Raw genomic sequence first — 27,920 nt, 5'->3', positions numbered from 1 at the left:
ATCTACAAGCAATATGAATGCTCCTGAGCTAAATTTCAACTGTCCCAGGTATGAATACTTATGCATTAAAATGAATCATTTTAGTTTTTTATTTTTAATAAATTTGCAAAGATGTTAAAAACCTGTTTTTTTGCTTGACAATTATGGTGTATGGAGTGTAGATTGTTGTGGAAAAAAACTAATTTAAAGCAGTTTAACATAAGGCAGCAACAAAACATGAAAAAAAATGAAGGGGTATGAATACATTCGCAAGGCACTGTATATACACACACACGCACGTAAATATTTCTTAAATATACATGCATGTGTGTATTTATATAAATATAAACAGTACACACACATCACAAACTTTTTTTGGATGCTATTAATCGCAATTAATCAGCTTGACAGCCCTTTTTTTTTATACAGTGTAACTTGACAAAGATTTTAGTAAACCTTTACACTACAAATTATGGATTCACGTATCAAATCCTTTGTGCAACACCCTTGTTAAAAAGGCAAAATTTAAAAATGGCTTGGATCGGGCCATTACATTTTGGTTTTTATTTGTCTGTTTGTTTTGCAATAGAAAGCACTAAAAAAGTAGTCCGCTAACAACGAGTACTTTGTAACTTTCACATGAACTACTGCAGATGAGGGAGACTCAGCAGTGCAGCAGCCCTTATCTGAAGGAAGAGCTGCGATACTGTACTGGCAGCCACCCACAGGTCTTCATTCACAGCTGATTCCTGTGCTGTCTGCAACCCAGCGCCTGGCCACATCAATCCAAGGGCCGACCAGAAGGGAAATAATACATCCCCACCCTCAGGGCTAACTCAGCACAGCAGCATTGTGTCAGCTAGTCTCACACTTCCTAACAACATCTAGAGCTCCCAGGGTTCAACTTCCTGTAAAGCCTTCTGGAAAACAGAGAAATATAGGAGTGGTGTTAAACCAACATCCTCCAGAATGGTGAGAAAAGGGAGAGAACTGGGTTCACTATATTAGTGCACTTTATTCAAAGTCAGAAAATAGATTTCTGTGAAGAAAAAATTAGGTGAGAGGGTCTTCTGTGAGAAGAAAATTGAAGTCATTATTTACCAATAAATCTTTACGTCAACTCTAACTGTCCTAGGCACGTTCATTATACGCACAGGAGAACACACACACACAAACAAATTAACTGCAGCTGCACAATTTGTGAAAAAAAAAAAAAAAAATCTAAGTGCAATTGTAAAAAAAAAAAAAATTCGTTTTGCTGTCGTTGTTTGTAAAATTTGGCTAAATTTTTGTAGTAATAATAATTATTATTATTATAAACTACTATTGTTAAAGTGACTAAAAATAAGAAATATCACTATTATAATATTTCACTGTAAAAAAAACTGAGTATAAGAAATAATAATATTATAATAATTGTATTTTACAACTGTAAATTTACAATACTAATGATAATTACGTTAATCTTAATTTCTTAATTTTTCAAATGTTAAGCCATCAAACTTTTATTTTGACAGAAAACCACAGGGAGCCATATAATAATTTAGTTTTTATTTCGATTAATCAATCATGCATCCTTAAAGGGGTCATATGATGCAATTTCAATTTTTCCTTTCTCTTTGGAGTGTTACAAGCTCTTGGTGCATAAAGAAGATCTGTAAAGTTGCAAAGACTAAAGTCTCAAATCCAAAGAGATATTCTTTATAAAAGTTAAGAGGTGAGGGGCGTAACATTTCCGTCTCACGCTTGAGGTATTCGGCCAATCATAACGCACTGGATAGCTGGCCAATCAGAGCATACCTCGCTTTTCAGACCAATGAGGTTTGTAAAAATCGACGCGTTTCAGAAAGGCGGGGCATAGAGGAGAAACAATAATGTACAGTATGTGGAAAATAATGTGTTTTTTTAACCTTAAACCGCATAAACATTTCATTACACCAAATACACAAAATAATGTTCTTTTTAGCAGCATCATATGACCCCTTTAAAAGATCATATATCTATGTATAATATTTCATCTGAATTAGTTTATATGGTTGATTTATGCATTTGTGTGCTTCGGTTGTTCCTGAATTTTTTCATAAATTTACAATAAACTTCATTTCCCAAGTAATTGAAGAATCATGATTTGTTGGTAAAAACGTATGAACGCAGATTTAACTTTGCATGTACACACAGTTCATGAATGAATCATTCTCCTGAGTGAGATCTTTTTTAATGACTCACAAAACCATTCTGAATAACTTTTGAATAAACTTTTTCTGAATAAATTTGTGATCCGAGTTCACCTCAAGTTTTAGGACTTTAATGGTGCTTTTTTAATCTTGAAAGATCATTATTCAAAATATCTCCTTTTGAGTTCAACATAAAAAGAAAGGTATACAGGTTTATGACAACAATGGTGCAAATGGTGACAGAATTTTCATTTTTGGAGTGAGTCAAAACAAGCAGATGCAGTAATAACATTTCCAGATGAGATCTTACGAGCCTTATGACCTTTAAAAAGCATAACTCATCCAAAAACGAAATTTGTCACCACTAACACTCTTAACATGTCACATTCAGTTGTAAAACACATCAAGAGCTGCTTGGTGTCATGATATCAAAACTGACATGCCAAGTTTGAATATGCTCATGCATGAAGAGTATTTGAGAGCTACAGTGGAAACGAAGATTTTCAGTGAAAAACAACATGCATTTCAGTCTGTTCCTCACTCAAAAGATATCGGACAACTTTGAATATAGTAGTTCTTACAACTCATGCACGATTTTATTTGAAACAATATGGGGGTGAGTAAATTAAGACAGAATTTTATGTTTGGGTGAATTATCCTTTAATTTTTGTATTTTAAGATAATAAAAAAAACCAAGTTAATTTAAGGATTTGGAAGTGATATGGTCCACTCTGGAACATTATCAGTCTGTAGCATTCAAGGTTCTGGAAAGTTCAACAAGATATGCCTGAACGAACCAGAAAAGGCATATTGAATACACAAACACCAATCTTTTTCTAAGCTCTGTGGGAATCCAGTCCTGAAAGGCCTGTCGCTATCCCCTCATCCTCGCAGACGTGACAAAAAAACACCCATTCAACGGCATTACGCAGATCATAAAAGGAACTGAAGTCACACGATGCCTCACAAAATACTTTCATCAGCGACATTTTACAACCAAGATTTTATTGCACATATCTGAGTTTATGGTAACACCATTAAGATGGAAGAAATAGGAGAGAGACACAAAGCTACACAGAAAACAACAGGTACCCTAATGCACCAAGAGTCAACATGTAATCGGAACCGACTTTATTTATCGGTATTACAACTGTGAACAATTCAACTGTAAATGTTATTCCAAAGACAAAAAAATTAAATGTAAACAAATTTTCTTTTCAGATGATGTCTCTTTGGCCATATGTAGTAGAAGGGGCAAACCACACTTTAAAATGTCTGAATGTCAAACCAACAGACAACTGCAAACCAGTGATACTAGATCTTTTCTTAGAACAACCTAACTAGATTTTTGCTGTGAATCCTTCGAACTCGTCCTAAAGTTTTGCTTAGTGGATGTATGAAGTAATTTGCCCTTAAAGGGGTCATATGATGCTGTGTGGGGGCGTGTTAGAACGAGCCGTTTTAGGTAGGCGTGGCTGACTCTGAACTTTTATAAAGAATATCTCTTTGGATTTGAGACTTTAGTCTTTGCAACTTTACAGATCTTCTTTATGCACCAAGAGCTTGTAACACTCCAAAAAAAACAAAAAAAAAATTGAAATCGCATCATATGACCCCTTTAACTAGTATGGACGTGTCCCACTAACTTTTGGTTTTAATCTTTTGTTTTTATATTAGACTATAAATAATCTTTTGTTTTTATATTAATAATAACCCTAACTTTTATTCAAGTGTTAAAAAACAGAGTATAACTGAACACATCACCAGTATTTATCTGGCACAAAAACAACAGGGGATCTCAATTAGGGTGATGGCATTAAAACATTATCGGCTACTAACAAGTCAACAACCAACATGGGCTTTTTAATGACCAGTTATATCAATAGCGACGAGTGGCCAATAAATTATGATATAATGCCAATATAGAATTTAATGTCAGCAAATGGGAGACACACAGAAAATTACTTCAATACCAATATTTACCAAAAACGCAACATGCTGATATTTAGTTTTTATCTAATGAAAAGAAATCCATACATTTTTAGGCTTGTATATTCTTTTTGGGGACACTGTATATGCAATGAAAAAAAGTCCAACTGACTGAATGAAACTTAATGTATGGGATGTATGTCAAAACTTGCGTGCCCAATAATGTTGTCTAGCCAGGTAGGCAGCTGCCTAGGTTTTTCCAAGTCATAGCTGAGCGCAAGAAATTACTAAATTTTATGAAAAACAGCTTGCTTTTATAGCAGTTTCGAGTGTGTTTTTAAGAATAAGTTAAAGGCCCCAAGTACATGTGCGTGCTCTGTCATTCTTTGGTCATTTTTTATTTCTTCAAACTAACCAAAACAGGTTGAGGCGCTTACTTTGCAGTTGCACACATTATAAACAAGCACGCTATGTACTTGACCTGGTGTCTTAATAAGAGACATTGCACCATCAAACGCGTAAAAACATGTTTGCAAACTCATACAGGCGTTGACTGATCTTACCTCGTCCTGTTTCTGAGAAATATCAGCTTGATTAGGGGGTGTGTGTACTGCTGAAGTCCCGTTTTGGTTATGGAAATGACCCGTAATTTATGGTCCAAGATGTGCAGGTCCATCGTTTACTAGTCCACCAGGGAAGACGCCGTGAAAATGTGTTCTGTGCCGTGCAGGTGGGCGCGTTAAATAACGCAACGCGAGAACCGCCTATGTGATGTTACACACCCCTGTGCTACCAAAACGCTTCATCCTCGTGCATTGGGTACGCTGTTGAGAGAGACTCATTCGATGTAGCAATTCGATTCGAGAATTAAAATGCTGTTTACAATGGGACTTACAGTTGGCTTCCTCCAGGGGGCGTTTGGAGCCGCTAAACTAATTTGAATTCGCATATTATCTGTTTTATTTAAGATTTTTGTAGATTAAAAATAGTTTTTAATCAATTATGTTCAAGAATTAACAATTATATATTAAAAGAAATGTTCTATGTAAAATATAAACAAAATCCATATGAAGTCATCACAAGTGATCGTGATAAGGCTAATCTGATCAGCGCTGAGTAAAGTAACAGACACCACGTGACAACGCCGTTTTATAGTTCTCTTCAGCAAATATTAAAGGAAGTAATTTACACCAGAAAATGGCATGGAGAAACTGACAAAAACATTGATTGTAATTCGGAGATTATTATTTAAATCCATCGAATCTGAAAACATATGCGTCGCGAAGCCCCACCCACTTTGGAACCCACCGTTTCACGCTTATTGTCATTCTACCAGTTTATTTTATTCTACTTGTATGGTTCGAACAGCAGACGGCCCAGTTCACACGCCCCCTTGCTTTTAAAGGGACAGAAGCATCTAAAATGAGTCAGTTTCACAAATATAACTGCTTAAGAGGGCCAAGAACATGAAATAATTTGATGACAGTGAAAATATCTCTGTATTTAAATGAATTAAAATATTAATTAAAATAAGGCCTTACTTATATCAAATCATCCAAATAATGTTTTTGGTATTTATGCAATATCATTACCATCAAATGAATGGGATAGTTCACCCAAAAATGAAAATTCTGTCATTAATTACTCACCCTCATGTCGTTCCAAACCTGTAAGACCTTCGTTCATCTTCAGAACACAAATTAACGTGATGAAATCTGAGAGCTTTCTGAGCCTCCAAAGGTCCTACCACGATCAAGGCCAAGAAACATAGTAGGGAAGGATACAATAATTCATGTTACATCAGTGGTTCTCATCTGTAATTTTACGAAGCTACGAGAATGCTGTTTGTGCGCAAAGAAAACAAAAATAATGACTTTATTCAACAATTTGTCTCCTCTGCGTCACCCTGGTGCCATTTTGGAGAGTATAACGATGCATGCGCATGCTATGTTCTGAACGTAAACAACGTATGCGCGTGGTGCTGCTGACACAGAACACACATGCGCTGTGTCTCGTTTACGTTCGGATCAAAGTACGCGCATACGTTGTTTATGTTAAGATCATAGCATGCGCAAGCGTCGTGAATAAAGTCGTTATTTTTGTTTTCTTTGCGCACAAAAAGTATTCTCGTAGCTTCGTAAAATAACGGTTGAACCCCTGATGTCACATGGACAATTTTAACGATGTCCTAACTACATTTCTGTGCCTTGATTGTGGTAGGAACCTTGCTGTCTATGGGAGGGTCAGAGAGCTCTCGGATTTCATGAAAATATCTTAATTCGTGTTCAGAAGATGAACGAAGGTCTTACAGGTTTGGAACGACATGAGAATGAGCTATTGCACCTTTAATGACAGAATTTTCTTTTTTGGGTGAACTATCCCTTTAAGCAATTGTAAAGCATCGGCAACCAGCCACACTTGTAAGTATTTATGTACAGTGAAAATGGCCATGGTAACATCAAGTATTATTAAATCACAATAATTTATTATGGTGTAATAAGAGACAACAAATCAACAGAAATGATTTGTTCATTTATTATCCTATAATGCCGTTTTAAAGTTTACAACATTAAAATGAAGTCTTGCAATAAATGCATTAAATTTAGCAAATGTATTTTTTAATTATAGATAAAAAGCTATGTTGACAGGCAGTTTCTTCAAGCATCCAACAGGCCAAGTGATGCATTAGAAAGGAGAATAATGACTAAAAACAAGACTGCATTAAAAAAAAAAATTATATATATACTTTAACAGTCTTGTACGACGACACTGAGGTCTGTCATTGTAGTTCTCAGAGTAGAGCTGCTCCTAAAGTCTGCAAGAAGGCAAAACTGTGCTGTGTTGAAGCCAATCTAACACAACTGCCCGTCTACTTCAAGAGTACCTGAAGACCTTGATCATCTGCTTCAGATGTGTTTGAGTAAAGTCAGATCTAAACAGTAGATCTCCTGGTGGATAGTGTCTTTGGTATCATCACAGGTGAAACACTGTTGATTTTACTGTAGAGGTGAATGTTCCATGGGAATCATAATTCTCGATTCCATCTTTTGGATAAGAGGCACTGTCAAAAACAAAAATAAACAAGTTTGAATGTATTGAACAGTTCTAACAGTTCTACTGAAAACCACCAGATGGTGCCGTTCACAAATAAAACACATGAATTGCTTACTATTTCAGCATTACTCTAGCATAATTGTGTGAAGTATGCACATTTTCTGTATGCAAGGAATACCCAGAATTCCAAAATTCCCCTTTTGACTCATTATTTGATCAGACAGCCACAAGTTAAGACATTTTTACAGAATTTAAAACAGTATTTTTTTATTATTTCAAAGATAAGTGGATGAAATTCAAAATTGGCAATTTAGGATTTATGGATGCATATTAAAATATAATCTACTGTTCAAAAGTTTGACAGTATGTAAGAAAAATTTTAGTAGTCTCTTATGCTCACCAAGGCTGAAAATACAATATAAACAGTAATATGTGTCACATGACCCTTCAGAAATTATTACAGTATGCCGATTTGCTGTAGTGACAGTATGTAAGAAAAATTTTAGTAGTCTCTTATGCTCACCAAGGCTGAAAATACAATATAAACAGTAATATGTCACATGACCCTTCAGAAATGATTACAGTATGCCGATTTGCTGCTCAAGAATGTTATTATTATTATGTAGAAAACAATTGTGCTACCTAATATTTTTGTGGAAAATGTGACTTTTATCAGAATTATATGATGAAATTGAAAAGAACAGCATATTATTTGAAATAGAATATATTTAACATATTTGAAAACATTTGAATGGTAGTGTATAGGCTGCTTTAAAATGATATGTGCACATACTTTTTAAACAGACAGGCAGTATAGAGTATATTATGCAGTAATAATCAATACACCAATATTGAATTTCAAAAACCCGCTATCTTTGTTCTTACTCACTTGTATAGTGCACATTGGCATCCCAGCCCTCTTTTAACCAAGCAGCATTTCTGGTCTCTTCTTGTTTTTCTGTCAATATGGGGTGCTGTGTGTACATTAATGAGGAAAAAAAATTAACTTAAATGATTTTAGCAAATGGCTGCAATATAACAAAGAGTGAAAAATTTAAGGGGGTCTGAATACTTTCCGTACCCACTGTATTTGAACATATTTGAAAACATTTAAATGGTAGTGTATAGGATGCTTTAAAATGGTATATGCACATACTTTTTAAACAGACAGGCAGTATAGAGTATATTATGCAGTAATAATCAATACACCAATATTGAATTTCAAAAACCCGCTATCTTTGTTCTTACTCACTTGTATAGTGCACATTGGCATCCCAGCCCTCTTTTAACCAAGCAGCATTTCTGGTCTCTTCTCTGGACTGCAGGTCTTTATAGGCTAAAACACATTAAAAATATTCAGTACAACGGAGAGATTTTAAAGCACTTAATAATATGCAATGATCAGAAGAAGATGCTCAGTGAAGGATGTTCTTACCCCATAAATGATGAACAACATACAATTCACCGATTTGTGTGAAGAAGCCACCCACTGCTTCATTGTTTGCCTGTCTATATTTGATAGCTCGAGCCCTGGAACATGATAAAATAGATTAAATATGCAACATGGTGATATAACATCGGTATTTTTTCCTTAAGTTAAACTGTACAATTCACACACAAACGTACCAGTGATTTCCCCATTCGATCATTGTTCCAGGCTTGATTCAGAAATTTCAGGACAAACCAAACAGGAAAAAAAGAGAAAAAAAGTTAAAGGAAAAGCTGAAAATTTACTCACCCTCAGGCTATCCAAGGTGCGAGTTTGTTTCTTCATCAGAACAGATTTGGAGAAATTTAATATCACATCACTTGCTCGCCAATGGATCCTCTGCAGTGAATGGGTGCCGTCAGAATGAGAGTCCAAACAAACAACTCCAGCCCATCAATTAATGTCTTGTTAAGCAAAAAGCTGATTAACACGTTTTTAACTTCAAACTGTTACTTCCAGCTAAAATACGAGTTGTCTAATCATAATAACTGATATCTTCAGTGAAAAAGTTGTTTCACCTCAATCAGGAGAGGAATGTTCATAGATCAAGCATTGCTCACAAGCAAAAAAACAGTCCAAAACATTTTCAAACAAATGGATTTTGATGGGATAGGACAACAGGGGATGGACTTTTTCACTGAAGGAAGCATTATCATGGACTGTTTTATCAGCTGTTGAAACTCTCATCTGACGGCACCCATTCGCTGCAAAGAATCCATTGATGGGCAAGTGATATAATGCTAAATTTCTCCAAATGTGTTCCAATGACAAAAGAGCTCATCTTAGATGGCCTGATGGTGAGTACATTTTCCTTTAAGCTTTAAAATAAGAAGGTGCGTATTTAAAACAGAAAAATTAAATGGTATTTACTACTAGTTGGTATGTTCTCAGTTCATAAATGTTGGGACCGCTTCTGTGCGCAGGCTCGTTCCAGAAACTAAACTCCAGAAGAAGCTGGTTGCGTCGGGAGATCAACATTTTACTCCTCTCTTTTCGAAATGCAAGATACGCCTGCACAGAAAACATTTTGATAAAGGACACACAATACATAGATTCTAACATCCTTACATCTACATTTTAAGAGATGTGTTAAATACCGTATTGCGGTTGAGTTTGCGCAAACACTCTGTTAGAGCAGGATACCCACCAGAATACCTCCAGAGATGCACTACAAACACAAAACAGCATGTGTCACTATAGTACTACAGCTAACAGATATTTAAACAAACCAAATCTGGTGCTTTAAAAATTCAGTGATTTGTGTATGTAAACACTACTTTTCAAATGTTTGGGGTCAGTAAGGTTTTTTTTTTTTTTTTTAGAGAAATTAATATTTCAGCAAAGACACATACATTACAGACAGTAAAGACATTTAGAATGTTACAAATTATTTTTGTTTCAAATAAATTCTGTTCTCCACAATAATATTTAGTAGGATAACTGAGCAGCATATCAGAATGATTTCTAAAGGATCATGTGACACTGAAGACTGGAGTAATGATGCTGAAAATTCAGCTTTGCATCACAGAAATAAATTGCATCTTAAAATCAAATTCAAATAGAAAACCGTTATTTGAAATTGCAATAATATTTCACAACATTACTCTTTTTACTGTATTTTTGAGCAAATGAAAGCAACCTTATGTGAGCATAAGAGACTTTTTTCAAAAACACTATAAAATATAAAATACAAAAATGATGTTGTTTTTCATCTCACCTGCTTGATCCTGTTCACCATACCAGGTGTACCAGCTTCCAATGACTTCACATGGATAACTTGCATCACGATGAAGTTCTTTCTGTACCTCATCCCTTAAAATAGACAGTGGGAGTAATTTAGAAATATTTCTTAATTTAAACTAGGCTTGCCACGATAGACGGTGCTGACGGTGATACGTTTATCTAAGGTGATTTTGGAAGTTTTTTTAAACATTCGTTTCTTATTTAACTGGTTCCACATTGTTTGCTGATTTTTACTTTATTTAAACGTTGTGTCATTTATGTATTTATTTTTACATCAAGGTGTATGCCGTGCCTCCAAGCTTTCTTACTCGTTTTGCTAATAAACGTTCTACGTTTCTTATTTATTTGGTTATATATTATAAATGTTTACTTATTTCCAGTTTTGTATACCTATTAAACTTTATGCAAGTTATTTGTTATTTTATATTAGGCATAGCCTGCCCTATAGCATGGTGTATTTTCGTTTTGCTAATAAACTTTCTACGTTTCTTATTTATTTGGTTATATATTATACATGTTTACTTAGCCTATTTCCGGTTTTTGTATACCTATTTAAACTTTATGTAAGTTATTTGTTATTTTATATTAGGCATAGCTTGCCCTATAGCATGGTGTATTTTTATTTGTTTTGTTAATAAAAGTTCTATGTTTTATATATATATAGGCTAAAGTGAGTTTGACATTGTATGTTGTTGTTGCATTCAAGCAATTGACGCCGAACTGCCGCTAATTCGAAAGTGAAAGTAAAATGCACGGCGCTTTTAAGCTATTTCAAAGCGAAGGAAAGTGAGGAAAAGAGGGGAAATTCAAACGAACTAAAAAGAACAATTGCTTTACGCTGAATTGCCGCTATTTGAAAGTGAAAGTAAAATGCGCACGCAGCTTTTACAAGCTATTTAAAAGCGAAGGAAAGCGAGGAAAAGAGGGAACGCCCCCGCCCCCGCCCCCACGGTGATACCGGTATTACCGGTGTTGTCACACGTCAATTAACCGGTGGGAAAATTTCCTCACCGTCACAACCCTAATTTAAACTTGTTTTAAACTTAAACCACAAAAAAATCATATAGTCAATAGGCTAAAGAAACATGCAGTTTGCACTCCTGTGTTGATCTATTTGATGTTGATCTAACAGGAAGTTGAGGCAGGACATGTCGGTACTATACTAATGATAATAAATCACGATCACATAGGACAATCAAGGAACCAAAGTACAACACATCTAGACATGGCAGGCCTGCAAGTGTCATACTGAAATGAAGACTGCACTTTATCAGCAATTGCAAAATCAAAAGGGTGCTTACGACATTTTATTGTATGCCTCCATGCACTCTGGCTTGACATTGTGAACTGAAAGAAAAAACAGAATTGGAAGATGTCAGGAAAGACAAATGGACCAGTATCTCGCAGTGTTAAAACCATTTTTTCTAGATGTTCTACTGTAGTTGAAGTAAACATTTTATCACTCAAATCAACCGTTTATTGAAATATCACCCTAATTTTTCTAAACCCAATTTTCATTACCATTCTCCATACAGCTGGTCGCTTGAAAACAAAAGAATTCCACAAATAAACACTTTGCAGGCTGATTTATTAAAGCAATTAGTATCAAATAAACAGTTTAGGCTGTCTTCTGGAGGTAAACGACAAGCAAGCACATCATTCATGCATGCAGATATTTTTAGCAATTCCTATCAACTACATTGCATGCGCAATTTCTCCCAAGGCCTAAACATTTGAGCGCATCCTTGAAGGTTTTAGATGGATTGGCTCACACTGAATCTTGTAGAGGTTGCTGGTTTCTTTCTTGGAGAGCAGATTGGAGTGGGCATCTTTCCTGGCATCCACTTTGTGTGCAAACATGGAACTCAACCAGCCTTCATCACTTTTATTCGCAGAACCTCTAAAGATTCACAAGCAAAACTGTTTCAGCAAGTGTTTAATAAATATATAAGTGATGCATCACAAGCTGCAACGCACTGTATTACAGAAAGCTTGTACGCACATGGGCAGTTGATGTGACATTTCATGTAGTGAAAGCAAAGGCCGGCAGTGTGACATGCTAAATTTCCTCTTAAATAATTATTATGCATAGTTCTAATGGCTTAATATTAACTTTTATAGCTTAATAGCCCACCTCCCCCTGCAGTGCTATGGTGTTTAAAAATTGCTGCAAAATGAGATGAATATTGCTACATAACACTCCTTATTTTGAATAAAACTACATTCTAATGATAATTTACATAGTTTGTGTGGAGAGCTTACTGTAATTTGAGGACGAAAGATGATTCATAATTTTGTTTTTTAACATGCCAATATTTCTTTACTAAAAATTAGCCTGCAGTTATTATTATTAGCTCGATTAATAGGCAATAGCAGTCAGTCTGTAAATTGCTATGGTTAAAAGTATCCGCTAAAATATAATAATACTAATTTAAAAACTTAAAATGTGTGGAGACCACTGATTAATAAATTAATTAAATAATAATTTTACACTAATTAGCTTGTAGGCCTAATTATTTTTTTGTTTTTTATATATTTGTTAAAATATAATAACAATAATCATCATCATTTATAAAATTCATAGATTTATATTTATAGATTTATTATAATAGATTTATAAAAAACCAAATGTATTGCAAGTTAAAACTAAGTTCTCAAAGAAACAGAGACATTATTGGAATGTCAGAGGAAAAGGTTATTTCATGTGAAAAATCTAGCAATATTACCTGTGCATTGTGGGCGATAATTTGAGGAACTGAATTTATGCACTTTAAAAAATTACCTTGTCACACTACAGAACGCTTTTATGCAGCACATTAAGCCTGCACTTTACCTTATACATTCACATATATTTGAACATAAACCCCTGATTTTAAAAATCAAGATTCCGTCCATATTATTCATCAACTGCCTATACTGAATAAATGACTGAATCGACTCTAGTTCTGCAATTTGACTAGCAATGCTGATTAACTTTACCTAGCAACTGTCTCGTGCTTCGCACCTCTCAGTGACAAATGCACATTACCTGGTGGCCAGCCATGTTGAATGCACCTTGTTAAGGAAATGCTGCTGTCTGTTGAGGATATGCAGAGACCGTGTTGTCGCCATTATTCTCTCGTGTTGTTTGTAGATTCGCGTCTATATGAAGTTGCAGGAGCTGCGACACGCGTTTGTCTGAGTTAATGTTTGACGCGCGTGAACTGTTGGACTTCAGCTTCATGTGCGCCTTTGATTCGTTCAAGTTTAGAAACTCATTAATCATGATGATTAATCTGTTGATATGGTCGCTGATGTTATTAAAGTCCAATCAAAGAAAATCAACTTTTCAAACAAGACTAAACTGTTTTGCAGAAGAAAAAAAGTGAATAATAATAATGAAAACGGACCAAATGCAATAGACAACCACCTTTGCTGCCTAAAATACCATAGATTACCACAAATTAAAATGTCAGAATCTGAAAGCTACTTATAGTAGCCAGCCTGAAAAAAAAAAGAATAAATAGAACATTAAAGCATGTCAACATATTCTGTTACACCAAATACACAAAATAATGATCTTTAAAAAACCATCATATGACCCCTTTAAAAACCAGCTGGTTTGCTGGTCTTAGCTGGTTTCTCAGCAGGGTGTATAAAAACCCAAAATTATGTTTTTAAGTGAAAGAAATAAATACATGTATTAATACTTTTATAGATTTCTATCTCAAATAAAGGCTTTTGAACTTTATCAAATGTATATCATGGTTTCCACACAAAAATGAAGCAGCACAACTGTATTCAACATTGATAATAATGTTGTTGTTTTTTATAATTATTTTAAATAACAGCTTTGCATCACAGGAATAAATCACATTTTAAAATATACTCAAATAGAAAACAGTTATTGTAAATTGTAATAATATTTCATAATATTTACTGAATTGGTGATCAAATAAAATGCACTACAGACTTCTTTTGAAAACATTAAAAAAATTGTAGCCTACCTACCCCAAACTTTTAAACGGTAGTGTAGTATAAAGTAATTAGATCAAATCGGCTTGCTTCACACATCATCTCATCCACCCATTTTGTAAGTAATATTTTAAAGTCTATGGTCACTAATGTCATCAAATCTTTTTCTAAACATTATTCTACCGAACCGTTGTTCCCTTAACGCCGGAAACCATGATCCATCAACCATGACTTGATCCAATTTACCATGTGGAGGAGTGTGGAGCGAGATTCAAATCAGTTTAGAGTCTCGGTTTTATTATGCAAGTTCAGAAATACATTTGCAGTTCTACAAGCCTACACGATTACAATTGGATTGTCCAGAATGTGTTCAGCTCAGCTCTTTTTAAGCACTGCATTCATTTTTCCACCATATTTCACTTGGAGGTTTGGGAGTGTTTCTTTGGCGCTTTCGAATAAGTCTTCAAATTCTTGGTCCACGCAAATATCCTACGAGAAACTGAGGTTAGAGATACGCAAAACCAGTAAGGAAAAGGAAATATGAGAAATGAATGGGAAAGATTCACTCACAGAGAAGTCTAAGAACTCCACTGCAGTTTCTGGGTTTGCTTGTACTGATTTTAAAATGGCGAAGCATCCCGCTGACTGCACTGGGTTCCTAGACATCTGGATCATACGGAAAACCAACAAAATTAGTCATAACAAAGATAGAAATGCCATAAATCTCTTGTGACGCAAACTTGAAAGTCTAAGCTTAAAAGCCATGCTTGCTTCAATAATTCCCTGCTGTTACTATTTTAATCTTTCGTACTTTGAGAACTCGTAGAGTCGTGTTCACTTTGAGGCCCAACGCAAAATGGATGGCTCCTTCGAGCGGTATGCGATTATTGCTGCAGACGAAGAACAAAGTATTTTAAGCAAGTATTTGAGGTACTTTTATTCTAGCTGTCAGTTTAGCGACTGTTTGCAAAGTCTGGTGTTTGTGGATTTCACCACTGCAAATAAATCACGAATAACTGTGCATTGTGAACGTTCAAACTAATTTAGCAGAGAAATGTTGATGTCGAATCTCATAATTACGGCAATAAATCAAGGACTGTGAACACGCAGAAAAGAATAGGTGAGGTGGTCCATTGACTCATAGGTGATGCATTTGCTTTCTATGAATGCCTGCTTTCTATAAATACAGTTACAGTATAAAATATAATCATACTGTGACAACAGTACCTGATGTTCAGATCCTCCAGTGTATTGTTGTGTTTGAGTGCTTCCTCTAGAGCCACGGCTCCTTCTTTGCCCAGGCCGTTGAACGACAAATCCAGGGTCCGCAAGAAGATATTTCCCTTCAAAATTAAATCCAACAGAATGACTACAATAACATATGTGAAGAATTTAAGTGCTAAAAAAAAAGGGACATATTACTTATTTATTTATTTTTTCCCACACTGAGGCCCACTTATAATTTGTTTGCATCAGGATTTATTTTAAATAAGAATAATATTTTTTATTATTATTTCTTTATTATTTCTTTATTTTTAATTTTATGCATCCCCTTTTGACCCTTTGAATTGTGCAACTTGACAGGGAGAAAGTTTAGAGTTCTTAAAGTTACAGTTAAACTAACTATTTTATCTCAAAAGTATTTTTTATAAAAAGTAAATTTTGATTCCTCAGGATAAGACCCCTTTTACTGTGTAGGATGCTGGACCAAACAGCATTTTGCTATATTTAGGTTGTTAAGTCCTGACTTGATCAATGGATGTTAGGCCAAAGTAAGTTCTTACATGAGTGAGTGACTCTGGCAGAGGATGGACTTTATTTTCCTCTTACCTCCAGGCCTTTAGCAAATGCAATGGCTACTTTTCCTCGAATGCAGTTCCAAGCCAGATTGAGTGACTTCATTCCCGTGTTCTCGGCAATAGCAGCACCCAGGATTTCCCCTGAGGGAAGGAGAAAGATGGAGAAGAGCAACATGGGGGAGTTACTGTTATTAATTCAGTGTATTATTGTGTCTCCCACTTACAATTTAATTTCTGTATGATCTAACTGGATATTAACTAGTAAATTAGGCCAAAAATATGATGGTCCCTGTGTGAGCAACTCTCTTTCTACACATAATATAATATAATCAGGAAAAAAATGTATCAAAATAATCTGGGGAATTTTTTTTTTTTTTTTTTTTTTGTGATGAATCTCATGATTTCTGACCAGTCTTTATACAGCAAAATAATGATGTTCTTGATCTAAAACCAGTTGAGAGCCACAGATTTAGTTGAAACTTTTATCCAAAGCAACTTGAAGTATTTATTATTAGAAAGACAGTCCCTCTGGAGTAACCTGAGGTGAAATGTCTTGCTCAAGCATGCAATGGTGATAATTCATATTTTACTCCTCGAGGGGATTAAACCTGCAAACGTCCAGTTCCGAGCTTTAGTTAGTGTCCTACCATGTCTACCAACCTTAAAATATAAATGTACACTTATTTGTCATGGCAATAATCTTGAGAAACCTGGGAGATGTACACTACTATTTAAAAGAAATATACTTTTATTCAGCAAGAATGCATTCAATTGATAAAAAGTCAAAAAATATATATAATTAACTTTATATTCATTAAATAATTCTGTTTTCAAAACTGTTTTTAGCATTGATAACAATAAGAAATATTTAGCAAATCAGCATATTAGAATGATTTCTGAAGGATCATGTGACACTGAAGACTGGAGTAATGATGCTGAAAATTCAGCTTTGCATCACAGGAATAAATTATATCTTAATACATATAAAAAACACTTATTTTAAGTTGTGAAAACATTTCACAATATTACTGTTTTTACAGTAATTTTGTTCAAATAAATGCAGCCATGATAAATGCAGCCACCTCTTTCAAAATTAATAAAAAATCTTTCCGACCCCAAACTTTTGAACGGTGGTGTATTATTATGCATACTAAATAGCATTTCCTGAAACTGTTACCATTTTCAGAGCTCTTAAATAAATAAAAACTCAATGAATATCATATTTGATATACATAACTGTATCAGGCCTTATTGACTGCATTTGCAATGGTCACCAGGGTAGCCTGCCAAGAATAAGCAAGCAGTGCATGATTATAAAAAGAAAGCCATCACCATATGTAATATGAACAGAGATGTGCCAGCGGAATCTGTTAAGGATGTATGAATCATGGCAGGTCATGGAGGAGTTCCTCTTGATGATTATATGCAATATTTTATTGAGGTAATTTCCCTATCTTCACACTCTGTCATTCATGCTGACAGCTATGGGGCTTTAGGACTGTATTCTATATCCCTCATCATCATGCTGGAGTTTCTGATCATTTGAGATCCAGCCCTCTGGATATTGCAAATATGAAGATATTGTGCTTGTGTTTAAGCGGAATATCATTTCCAATTTGCATTGCAGTTAAGAAGAGAGCACTTAGCTATAAAAAAAACTACATCATTTTGAAGAATTGCATTTCCATACATTCCCACAGAAAGATATGAATAATCTCTGAGATGTGTTTGAAAACAACGGATTTGAAGGTTTTTATCAGCAGGCTTCACCACTGACCCATTTATCAAAGTATTAAAAATAACATTGTAGTTAAAGGTTTGTTTAAAAGCAAATTTATCACCTCTCATTAGACATACTACACTGGACCAATATCTGTGTCCAAGTAGCCTCATCAATACACCTCAAGCAACTTTTCATTGACAGCAGAAATAGAAATATGTTCACATTAACTTATGTTATACTGGATATTAAACAACAGTTCCGGTCTTTGGGTGTGTTTAACTAATGGCGCTTTTCCACTGCGTGGACTACTTGGCTCGGCACGGCTCGGCTCGCGTTTCCACTGCAGTTTAGTACCGCTTTAGAGTGGGTGGGATTATTCACATGTCGTTATAGTTGCGCCGCCTCTACTGCCGTGACTCCTGAAAAAGGAGGTCCTCAACAGACCACGAAACAGATACGGAATGTGTCTCGTGTCGCTAGTTCAATGACGCAGGTAATGACGATTCTCTACTGCCAATCAGTGATCAGCAGAGTTTACAGTCACGTTTTGGTAACGGTACGGTTCGCTTGGAACCTCAACCGAGGTGGTACTGAAAAAAGTACCAGGTACTGTACACAGTGGAAAACCCCCAAAAGTGAACTGTACCGAACCGTACCGTGCCGTACCATGCAGTGGAAAAGCGCCAATAACTCTTAAATAACTCTTTTTGCACGTTACATACGTAAGAGTAAGTAACTCTTTCTGCACGTTACATGCATACAGCATCTCTTCCAGCAGATGGCGACAACTAACTGTTTTTATGAGTGTGTCACTGAATGTTAACTGAACGTTCCAATCGTTCAAAATAATTGGATGCGACATGCACTTTTACAAGTAGTTTAAACTGAAATGTGTGTTGGCAGTGTGTGTACACAACCACTCTATAATGATAAAGATCCACCCAGTGTTTTTTTTTAATCTCGTTAAATCATTTCCCCTTTCTCATATCAAGCCATTCTCAGATGCCTGTCCCAGGCCCCTCCCACAATTGTTGATTGACACTAGCGTTTTACCTTAGACCCGCCATGAGTGAGCTGTCATCAGTCCGCCATTGTTTCGATGCTGGAGCAGATGTAGACAAGAATGGCTCCTAAGCAATTGAGGTGTTCTGTTGTTGGATGTAATAATGAACATAGCAGTTGTCATTTACTCCCGATATCTGAGCCGCTGAAGACGCAGTGGATTACATTTGTTTTTGAAGAGAATGCGCCCACGATCTACCTAAATGCTTTTATGTTCACGCGAATCATTCGTGATCCAGCCTCACCTACAGAAGAAGTGAGTATAAGGTTCTTTTATGAATCTTTGCAAATAATCGCCTTTCCAAATAATGTGCTAGTTGGCAAGTTCCGCGGCTAAATGCCGCTAAAGTAAACAGTGGCTGCATCCGAAAGCTCTAAAATGCTGCCTTCGGAGGAAGCATTCCAAGGCAGGAAGGCATCAAGGCACGTCCGAATCCAAATTCTGCTTTACTTATAGTAATTAAATATTTGTTTAGTTATCAACAAAACTATTTTGTTGTAGATCATTAAACCATTACGCTGCCTCAGAAGCCAGTCCGAAATCAGTTTCATGAGGTGCCTTTGTGCAAAAACGCTGCCTGGAAAGTCATTGCCTCATAAAAGGCAGAGAGGCAGCAAGTCAGCTGCCTAGGCTTTCGGAAGCAGCCAGTCTCATGAGAACGGCTCGTCACCCCACTGAAGAGAGGGGCGGGGTGAGCAGAGCTCATTAGCATTTAAAGGAACATGCACTAAAACGGCTTGCTGAAAACAGAGCTGATTTTGACAAGGTAAAAAGGGTGTTGTTTTACACTACCATTGAGAAATTTTAACCAAAGTATGTTATAGACTTTTCATTAAGACCCTAAAGAATCATATCAACTTGTGGAAAATGGGCATCAGATGACCCCTTTAAAAAAACGATTCATTTAGCAATGCCATTACTCAGAAATGGACAGTGCTGGGGACATTCTAAAACGCTTAACGTGAAAAACACTTAGCATGGCACATACGTGTATTAAAACTGTGTTTTTAAAAGGCCAAACTCAGTAAACACATTATTAATAAAGCATATGTACAGACAAGCAGAGTTCTTAATAAAAATGCAATGCGTTTAGTTACGCGTTAAGTGCTTTCCTCCCATAGAAAACCATTATAAGAAAAACGCTTAACGTGGCTTAATGCATTAAAACAGTGTTTTTAAAAATACCAAACTCAATAAACCTTATTAATAAATCATACTATGTACAGACAAGCAGATATGAACCCATAATAGGAACACAATGCATTTAATTAAGCATTTAGCGTTTTCCTCCCATAAAAAACATTAAAAGGAAAAAGCTTAACGTGGCCTAATGCATTAAAACAGTGTTTTTAAAAATACCAAACTCAATAAACATTATTAATAAATCATAATTGATCAATTATTAAACCACGTTAAGCGTATTCCTTATAATGATTTTCTATGGAATGCTTAATGCGTAATTAAACGTGTTGCCTTCGCATTCTGGGCTCATCTGCTTGTCTGCTTTATTAAAGGGGTCATATGATGTTGCTAAAAAGAACATTAGTTTGTGTATTTGGTGTAATGAAATGTGTTTATGTGGTTTAAGGTTAAAAAAACACATTATTTTCCACATACTGTACATTATTGTTTCTCCTCTATGCCCCGCCTTTCTGAAATGCGTCGTGACGACCCCGGGCTGGACTCCGCTTCGTCCACGGTGAAAGCCGATTCGGCGATCCACAGCGCGAAGTTGATGTGTTTCCTCAACGACCAGCACGGATCAGCTCTAGGCATGTCGAAGTTTTATGCACCAAGAGCTTGTAACACTCCAAAGAGAAAGGAAAAATTGAAATCGCATCATATGACCCCTTTAATAATGTGTTTACTGAGTTTTTTCTTTTAAAAACACTGTTTTAATGCATTAAGCCACGTTAAGCATTTTTCACATTGTGTTTTAGAATGTCCCCAGTGCAGCCAATTTCAGAAATTTTGTAACTTTCTCACTTTTGCTGCGACGAATTTGTCCGCCATGTTTGTTCCGATAGGGTTCGGATTTCACAGCACATTTGGACCTAGTGATGTTACGTTTGAAGAGAAAAAAACAGCACATTTTACATTAAAGCAATGTACCAGATTGATTAGTTTTTGCCAAAAGCACGTAATTTATGACGCCCGAAGCTTTGTTTGCTTAAAAATGACGTAACTGCTTATTTAGTATCTGATTCAATAGCAGCTAATCACGCCAGTTTTCCCTACTCTAATGCATTCTAATGTGTTTTTTGTTTTTTGTTATTGAAGCTAGTGATGATTGCAATAGGCACATATAGGCAGATAACAGATTTAATTTATGTTTCATTTAACATGGTGTACTGGCACCAAGTAAAAAAAGGTTATTATTTCTATTAGCTATAGCTATTATTTCTCTAAAATGAAATAAAGAACAAGTTGCATAATCAAAAGTAAAACAGCAGCTCTCCATCCTTGCACCATTGAAGGCACCATTGCTGCACAATTATATGTTTTCCTTGATTAAAAAACATCACATTTTGCCAGGTTATTTTTTCAGTTTCATAAATTTAATAAAGCAATGAAGCTCTCCAATGGTTCCTGTCTAAGTACCCTGCCAGTTGAGAGTCACTGCACTGGGCAACTTATCTTTTGCTTTGTGAACTGAAACTAAATTATCCAAATTTGTGTCTAGACATTTTTATTATACTCTGTAGTGCTATAAAATCATCAGTATAATGAACTGCTCAAAGTAAGTGAAACGGACAGATTTTAATTTCATTCCCATTGTGCAATATGGTGTTAAAGGTTAATGTTCTTTTTGTTATGCATATGTTGGGTCAAATCTCAAGCAGTTTTTTTTTTCTAGTACTTGTCCTACTAAGTGGCCATGAAACTGTAGACTTCCAGTCCAACTGTTACACGTTACCATTCAAGACGTGGCAGCCAAATGCCTCAAAAACCACTAAATGCCCCTCTGAAAGCAAAGTTATTCAGAGGTCTGCAGTAATCAAGCCATGAACCTTTCATCAGCAGCTTTTCACATCATCTCACACCTGCTATATCTCCGAATCTGTTGTGACTCAGGTCGAGGTGCTGAAGTTTCCGGTTGCTGATCAGAGCTGGGGACAGGTGTCTGGCCGCTCGCTCGTCCAGATGGTTCCCGGAGAGGTTGAGAGAGAATAGGGTAGAGTTTTCCAACAGCATGCTGGACAGAGCCCTGGCTCCGTATTCACCCATCCGGTTTTCAGACAAATCAATTTCTGGGAAGTAAAAACATAGGTTTTACAGTTCATATCTTGAGGGAGTGCTGCAAAACCAACCGTATCAACCACACCAAATCAACCAAAATGCACAGTGAATGTTGCTAAACTGTGCATTAAAACTGTGAACTGTGAAACTGTTGTATTAAAATTGTTTTTAATTGGATAATATCTATTACATTTTCACCAGCAGACTCTAGACATTTGAACCTCATTGTATGTGCTGAGATATCACAATGTAGGACAGCAACAATTAGATATGACAAACTTTGATGTAGGCTTGACAAAGCTGTTGTCTGAAAGTTTAAAATAACTTTTGAAGTTTGAAGGTTTTACACAGAGAAGTCAGAGAAAGTCAATAAAATATTGCTAACATGATTTAGCACATTGATATCATATAGCTAGCATTATAACACATTGCTGGAATCACCATGTGATGTATCGCAGTCTTCATAACAATAAACAGTCTGACTTGTGATGCAGCCTGAAATTAAACCACATCACGTTGGTTTGTCTGGCCAGAGGAGAACTGCCGACTGAGCCTGATTTCTTTCCAGGTTTTTTTTTTCTCTCTCCATTTTTGTCACTGATCGAGTTTGGGTTCTTTCCCAAGTCGCCTTTGGCATGCTTAGTTGTGGACACTTCATATTTAGCAATATTATTGAATTGAGTGTGCACCCTGCTGAATAAAAAAAAACAATAAAAACCATCACAGAAATTCTAATGGTTTCCACTACAAATACCATTACAAACATTACAAACCATCAACTATTAAGCATTAAAACAATTTAAAAAATGTTTCCTGTACCTTGTTTTGGGACATATTCCATTTAGTGGCTTTTATCAAGCCACCAATAGAATAGACCCACAAGTTTCCATTAAAATCAATACAATTCCCCTTACAAACAGTAAAACCATTACAAATTCTGTAATGGTTTCTATTGTTTTTTCAGCAGACATGGATGAACGTTGCTTTTTCCTATCACTTATATTGGGCACTTTTTGCATTTAAACTGGATTATTCTGACTGCTGACTTCAGCAGTCAGAATATCATGAATGTGTTGTTTCGAAAAATCATGCATGTGTTGTTTCGAGGGTATCGGTTAATTTCATGATTGCCGTTTTGACAGTGTCTGCTTGCATATTTTATTCATGTTCGGTAGCCTTATTCTCTTTAATGTAGGCTATTCGCCCCGATTTTAGCCGTATACCTGCAAAATTTATCTTATTTATAATTTATATTATTTTGTCGTCAATATTTTGTTTTAAGGAGTTAAAATGGCCCTTATCAACCTTGATTTACATATTCTATAACATTATTTTGACAGTTAAAGTTTTGGGCGGGTTTTTGTGAGCTTTAGGCTGGAAATCGTCCATCCAATCTGGCAACACTGATGAGAGCTGAACTGGGCTGGATGATGACATCACTGTTTTCTATACAGGGCTGCTTTGTAGCTGAATTGATCTTCTTTCATATTTGATGATCTTTACACAGTCATTGAACTGAACTGAATCAACACTGAACAGAACCCAGCTGAAAAACATGACACTATTGTATTTTTTAGAGCTGCTTTACAGCAGAATATAAATAAAGGTTACTTGACTTGCTGGCATGTTTTAGCATGTTGCTAGCATAATTTAGCACACTGATAGCATGATTTAATGCTTTGCTAGCATCCTTTAACATGTTTCTAACACGATTTAACACGTCTAGCATGTTTCTAATATGATTTAGCACATCACTAGCACCTTTTAGCATATTTTAGCACATTGTTAGCATTTTAACATGTTGCTAGCATATACGTATATGTATATTTAAATTCCACATTCAACCATTCCAGAAATGCTGGTGTATCTGCCACCTTGGAACAGTCATCACTCACAGTAAAAATGCTTGTTTCTAGCATGTTTCTAACATGATTTAACACATTGCTTGTATGTTTTAACGCAGTTAGAGTATTACTTACATGAATTAACACATTGCTATTATTTTTCAGCATGTTTCCAGCATGATTTAGCAAGTTACTAGCATGATTTAACACACAACTCGCATCTTTTAACATCATTTAGCATAATTTAAGAAGTTGTTAGCATGTTCTTAACATGTTAACGTGTTTTAACACATTGTTAGCATTTCAAAATGTTGATAGGATGTTTCTTGTATCATTTAGCACACTAGCATGTTTTAACATGTTGCTAGCAAGTTTCTAGCATGAATTAACATTGCATAGACATTTTCAACCCACCAAAGGAAGTCTCTGGGAATTTGGGCCTGTTTGGAAATCTGATATGGAAATCAGTATGTTGGCTTAGTTATGCCACCATAAAACATCTTGCAAGATATTGCTTTGTAAAAGATTCCAGACTTGTCCAACCCCCATGTTCCTCTATAAAAAACATGACAAGACTGTCTCACAGATGAGATCAAACAGACTTTCGGACTACTAGTGAATCGCAAACAAAAGTCCAGAAAACAAGGCAGTACTGTGATGTTGTGTGTGGAACTGCAGGAAGTCACCTGTGATGTAACAATTCTCTTAGAGCATATCAGCAATGGCAGCCCCGCCTATTCCCTCCATCCAATTATCTCGCAGATTGAGCTTCAGGATGGAGGTGTTGGTTACTAAGGAAATGGCAAGAGCTTTGGTACCCTACAGAGGAAAGTTTTTAAGATGTTTATCATATCTTTTGTTATTCGTATAGAATGCAGCAGTCAGGCTCTAGAAGTAAAAATGGACCTACAGACCTACTGTGAGCTATAAGGTTGTTAATTGATGGTATATGCTTTTGTTGTAGCCATCAGTCCATATTATTCCAACTTATTATTAAATAATTCATGTTTAACAGTGAAAATTCTTAGTGAAAAATTACATTACCCATGATTCCGCAATAAAATATCCACCAATCATCCAACAGAATCACACCAGAAAAACTCTTTAGTGCCGTAAATGTAAAATATACAACATCTTTAAATCATTAGTTTTACATTTCGCCGTCATTCTTAATTTAACCGTTATTCGCAATGGTTCAGGGGAAACTGAAAAAGTTTTTCCTTTGCATTTTTGAATAGTTTTATGTACTGATGATAGCATTGTCAAAACAATCCTCATTCACATGGATCTGCAAAAACAACTAAAAACGCTGTATTATACATGCCAGGTCAGTAGATGGCGATGTCACTTATATTACGCATCTGCGTACAAACACTAACACTACTTATAGACTATCACTGAAGATGTGATATGTATGTATGTGACAACCGTTTCACAAATTTGCATTTTCAGAGTGTACATGGAGATGATATCGCGGTATCGTTTTCAAAAACTTGAACTGCTCAAAGTAAGTGAAACGGACAGATTTTAATTTCACTCCCGTTGAGCAATACGGTGTTAAAGGTTAATGTTCTTTTTGTTATGCACGTGTTGGGTCAAATCTCAAGCTGTTTTTTTCTAGTACTTGTCCTACTAAGTGGCCTTGAAGCTGTAGGCTTCTTCTAAATCAGTTTCTTTGCTCTTACCCGTGAGCCCAGCCCATAATGCATCATGTTGAGTTCACTCTGGTTCATATTTCGGAGGAAGTAGGATACTGGAATTACATTCAGCATCTTACAAGCCTCTCTGTAGCTTGACTGTCCTGTAGGGTCATATGCTCGTCTTTCATCTAGAACATAATCAGAATACCTCTCATTCTTTTGTTTGATAAAACAGCTCTTATGCACATAAATGATGCAAAATGTTATTGACAGCTGCAATCATGATACTATGTTAATTTCTCAATATATACAGACAAACTCAAAATACTAAAACCATAAAATCTGTAATCCTATAATATTCTGGTGACTGTTCTTGTCCTGTGACTGTGGCCCCTTTCAATTTACTTTCCATCTGAATTAATATTAATAATAATTATTATTTATAATGCACCTTTCTCATACTAAAGTGCAAGAAATCTTAATATAAATGCAAAAGAATAAATGTAATAATAATAATACAAAAATACACAACAAAGAACGAAAACATTGAATAACTGCTTACAAAAGCAATAAAACATCTCAAAGAGGAACCATTCATGTCTGCAGCACAAACGGTATGAGACAAGTTACGCACTAAAATTTAAAATACAAGGTTAGAGGTTTACTATTATCATTATGACTTATGAGTGAAAGCAATAGTGATGCTTTCCTTAGCAAGCACAGTTAATCAATGCACTAGAAGACAACCAATGTGCCATACTCACACATGCAACCTTTACAGCTCAAATGAGATGAACTGGTGTGACTTTATAAACCAAATAAGACAACAATGTATCGTTGTTTCTCATTGAGATGCGCAATTATCATGAATGTGGAAAATTCCCAAGCCATTCATTAAGCTATGCGGAGGCACACAGCAGTAATCTAGCAGATGGCTATCTCTAATAAACTGAATAAACAGCCATCAGAGAGATAGTGAGAGATGGATGGAGCCGTGATTTATGTATATGTAGAGGAGTGTGTAGGTGTTTCGGTATCTGCAGAACAAGCAGGTGAAAAATGAGAGAGAGAAAGAGAGAGAGACCTGTCTGAAATTACAAGCATGACTCATGGCCGTTTGCCTGTTTTATTCCCTTTTGAGTGGCAACATCATATTCTGTGCCCCTTAGCTCTTTGACACCCTCTATCAGAACGTGCATCACCCACGTCCCCACGTCGGCCCACTCTCTCTCTCTCTCTCTCTCTCTCTCTCTGCTCATATTCATACTTTCACTTTTAATAAGAACTCTCACTGTGAAATCTGTCGAGTTCCAGGTCTGTGTCAAAATCTTCGTCACTGATGACACACTCTTCCTCCTGCTGCTGTCCATCACCTGGATGGATACCTCTTCCTTCATCCACCTCGTCTTCTTCAATCGTATGATCTTCATCCTGATGGGCCATTCTTGTGCTTTGATGCTGGCTGGGCGAGCTAGACACTCTCTGAGCGGAACAACGCAGAGGATACTCTCAGAAATGAGAATTCATCAGTTCACCAGAGTTTTGCCAAATTAACCATTTAATCCCACCGGTCACAATAGTGAGCGTGAAAAAGGTTTTCATTTATAAAGCTCTAAAAACCTTACTGACTGATGTTTTAGTGCACTTCCTGCAAATATGGCAAAAAAAGGGTCTCAGTTAAATATGTGCAGTTTCACATGGTAAGTGCAAATTGTCACATGACCAGAGCAGTTTACTTCCTGTTTGCACCATGAGGTGATGATGGCTGCATCAAAGCTCCAAAACTAAAGGCTAGTAAAGTATGTTACAAATATATACAAAAAAGTAACAATTTTGAAATACGTTGATGGTTGCATTTTTTGTATTTTATCTCAGTATTCCTGTCAGTGTTGTATAAGTTTTTTTTAAGCATAATAGTAACCCTAGAATGTGATTGATTATTTCAAAGGGTTACTAATGACACATCATTTGGATATTTTCATGTCTGGAAAAAAATTGCGATTAAACGGGTTAAGAACTGAAGAATTGGCTCCATTTTAATTTCTGATTGTGAACAGGCCATCCATCCATCCATCCATCCATCCATCATTTACCTATCTATCTATCTATCTATCTATCTATCCATCCATCCATCCATCTATCGTTGTCTCTCCATCTAGCTATCTATCTATCTATCGTTGTCTCTCCATCTAGCTATCTATCTATCTATCGTTGTCTCTCCATCTAGCTATCTATCTATCTATCGTTGTCTCTCCATCTAGCTATCTATCTATCTATCGTTGTCTCTCC

At 35.8% G+C, this 27,920-nt stretch overlaps 2 protein-coding genes and 1 pseudogene across 2 annotated transcripts in view; all 3 read right to left on the bottom strand.

Moving 5' to 3' along the window:
- Positions 1-4,914, bottom strand: part of LOC107726730 (GATS-like protein 3) — a 17,465-nt gene extending 12,551 nt beyond the window's left edge. Inside the window, exon 1 of the mRNA XM_016536420.1 lies at positions 4,646-4,914. Coding sequence (XP_016391906.1) covers positions 4,646-4,758 — 113 coding nt within the window. The 5' untranslated portion in view covers positions 4,759-4,914. The remainder of the gene's footprint in view (positions 1-4,645) is intronic.
- A 1,796-nt stretch (positions 4,915-6,710) lies between these two features.
- Positions 6,711-13,596, bottom strand: LOC107726724 (protein NipSnap homolog 1-like). The gene is made up of 10 exons (XM_016536415.1): positions 13,397-13,596; positions 12,141-12,268; positions 11,670-11,715; positions 10,343-10,437; positions 9,723-9,793; positions 9,496-9,636; positions 8,763-8,794; positions 8,572-8,666; positions 8,389-8,472; positions 6,711-7,143 (listed from the first exon to the last, which is right to left on the bottom strand). The coding sequence occupies exons 1-10, from the start codon at positions 13,477-13,479 to the stop codon at positions 7,079-7,081; spliced, it is 840 nt and encodes a 279-aa protein (XP_016391901.1). The 5' UTR covers positions 13,480-13,596; the 3' UTR covers positions 6,711-7,078.
- A 1,089-nt stretch (positions 13,597-14,685) lies between these two features.
- Positions 14,686-27,920, bottom strand: part of LOC107726725 (leucine-rich repeat-containing protein 74B-like) — a 17,258-nt pseudogene continuing 4,023 nt past the window's right edge.

The sequence above is a fragment of the Sinocyclocheilus rhinocerous genome, unplaced genomic scaffold (assembly GCF_001515625.1).
Source record: "Sinocyclocheilus rhinocerous isolate Xijiao unplaced genomic scaffold, SAMN03320098_v1.1 scaffold1658, whole genome shotgun sequence".
Lineage (NCBI taxonomy): Eukaryota > Metazoa > Chordata > Actinopteri > Cypriniformes > Cyprinidae > Sinocyclocheilus > Sinocyclocheilus rhinocerous.
This window is presented reverse-complemented; position numbering and strand designations above follow the sequence as displayed.